The 812-nt window shown below is 59.2% G+C and overlaps 1 protein-coding gene across 1 annotated transcript; it reads left to right on the top strand.

Annotated features, from left to right (window-relative positions):
- Positions 1-243: 243 nt before the first annotated feature.
- On the top strand, positions 244-737 carry H310_14547 (hypothetical protein; the record flags this gene model as incomplete). Its single annotated transcript, XM_008882425.1, has 2 exons — positions 244-526; positions 658-737. The coding sequence occupies 2 exons, from the start codon at positions 244-246 to the stop codon at positions 735-737; spliced, it is 363 nt and encodes a 120-aa protein (XP_008880647.1).
- Between the last annotated feature and the right edge of the window lie 75 nt (positions 738-812).

Genomic DNA, 812 nt, shown 5'->3' with positions numbered 1-812 from the left:
TCTCGGACAAAATATCCACGAGCTATTCCCCCACCAGGACATGTCCACGGCAACTGTGATCATCTATTCAGATGAATAGATGATCACAATATATTTCTCGTAGTGAATTAGGAAAGTATTTAGGGGCTAAATGTCAAATACACCCCGATTGAACAGTGAGCTACTCGCGCACTTTCATTTATGCTTATACGAACGTACTCAAAGAAAAGTACCAACTCTCGGCCATACAACAAGCAAGTGAAAATGCCTTCCTCTGTCGCTGCGTCGATCGCGCCCACGGCGCGTCCAACAGCGGTGGAACCAGCTCCTGCGGCTGTGTCCCCTACGGATACAGTCAATGGAACGCTGAACGACTCGGGTCACCTGCCTGGAGCGCTCCAGCCGCTTGAGGTCGCCGGCACGTCCAGGGCTGCGCGGCGCGAGACCACTGGTGGGAACTTGGACCCGATCGACCCCGTCGCTCGTGACGCCGGGGAAGACGACCCAGCTGAGGCTGTCCTGCTTGGCTCGCCGCCGACGCTGGTCGGTGCGGCTGATCCTCGCGCTGTCGAGTCTCGGCACCAACCACCCATCTCCCGCGAGGCAGGAGATGGCTCGCCACCCAGTCAACAGCCAATCAGAACTGTGGGTTCTGAGCCCAGACAATCACCTTTGCAGGCCACGCCGTCGACACCGGCTCGACGTGTGGTGGACCTCAGCGACCCGCTGCCTGGTGCACCGCCGACGGCGCCACGTAACACCTACGCCAGTGTACTCGGCCGCGGTGGTAGCCACCTTCCCAGTGGCACCGTCAAGGCGACCTTGTCCCGACC

This window comes from Aphanomyces invadans (genome assembly GCF_000520115.1).
Source record: "Aphanomyces invadans strain NJM9701 unplaced genomic scaffold supercont1.74, whole genome shotgun sequence".
In the NCBI taxonomy this organism is placed as follows: Eukaryota; Oomycota; class Saprolegniomycetes; order Saprolegniales; family Verrucalvaceae; genus Aphanomyces; species Aphanomyces invadans.
This window is presented reverse-complemented; position numbering and strand designations above follow the sequence as displayed.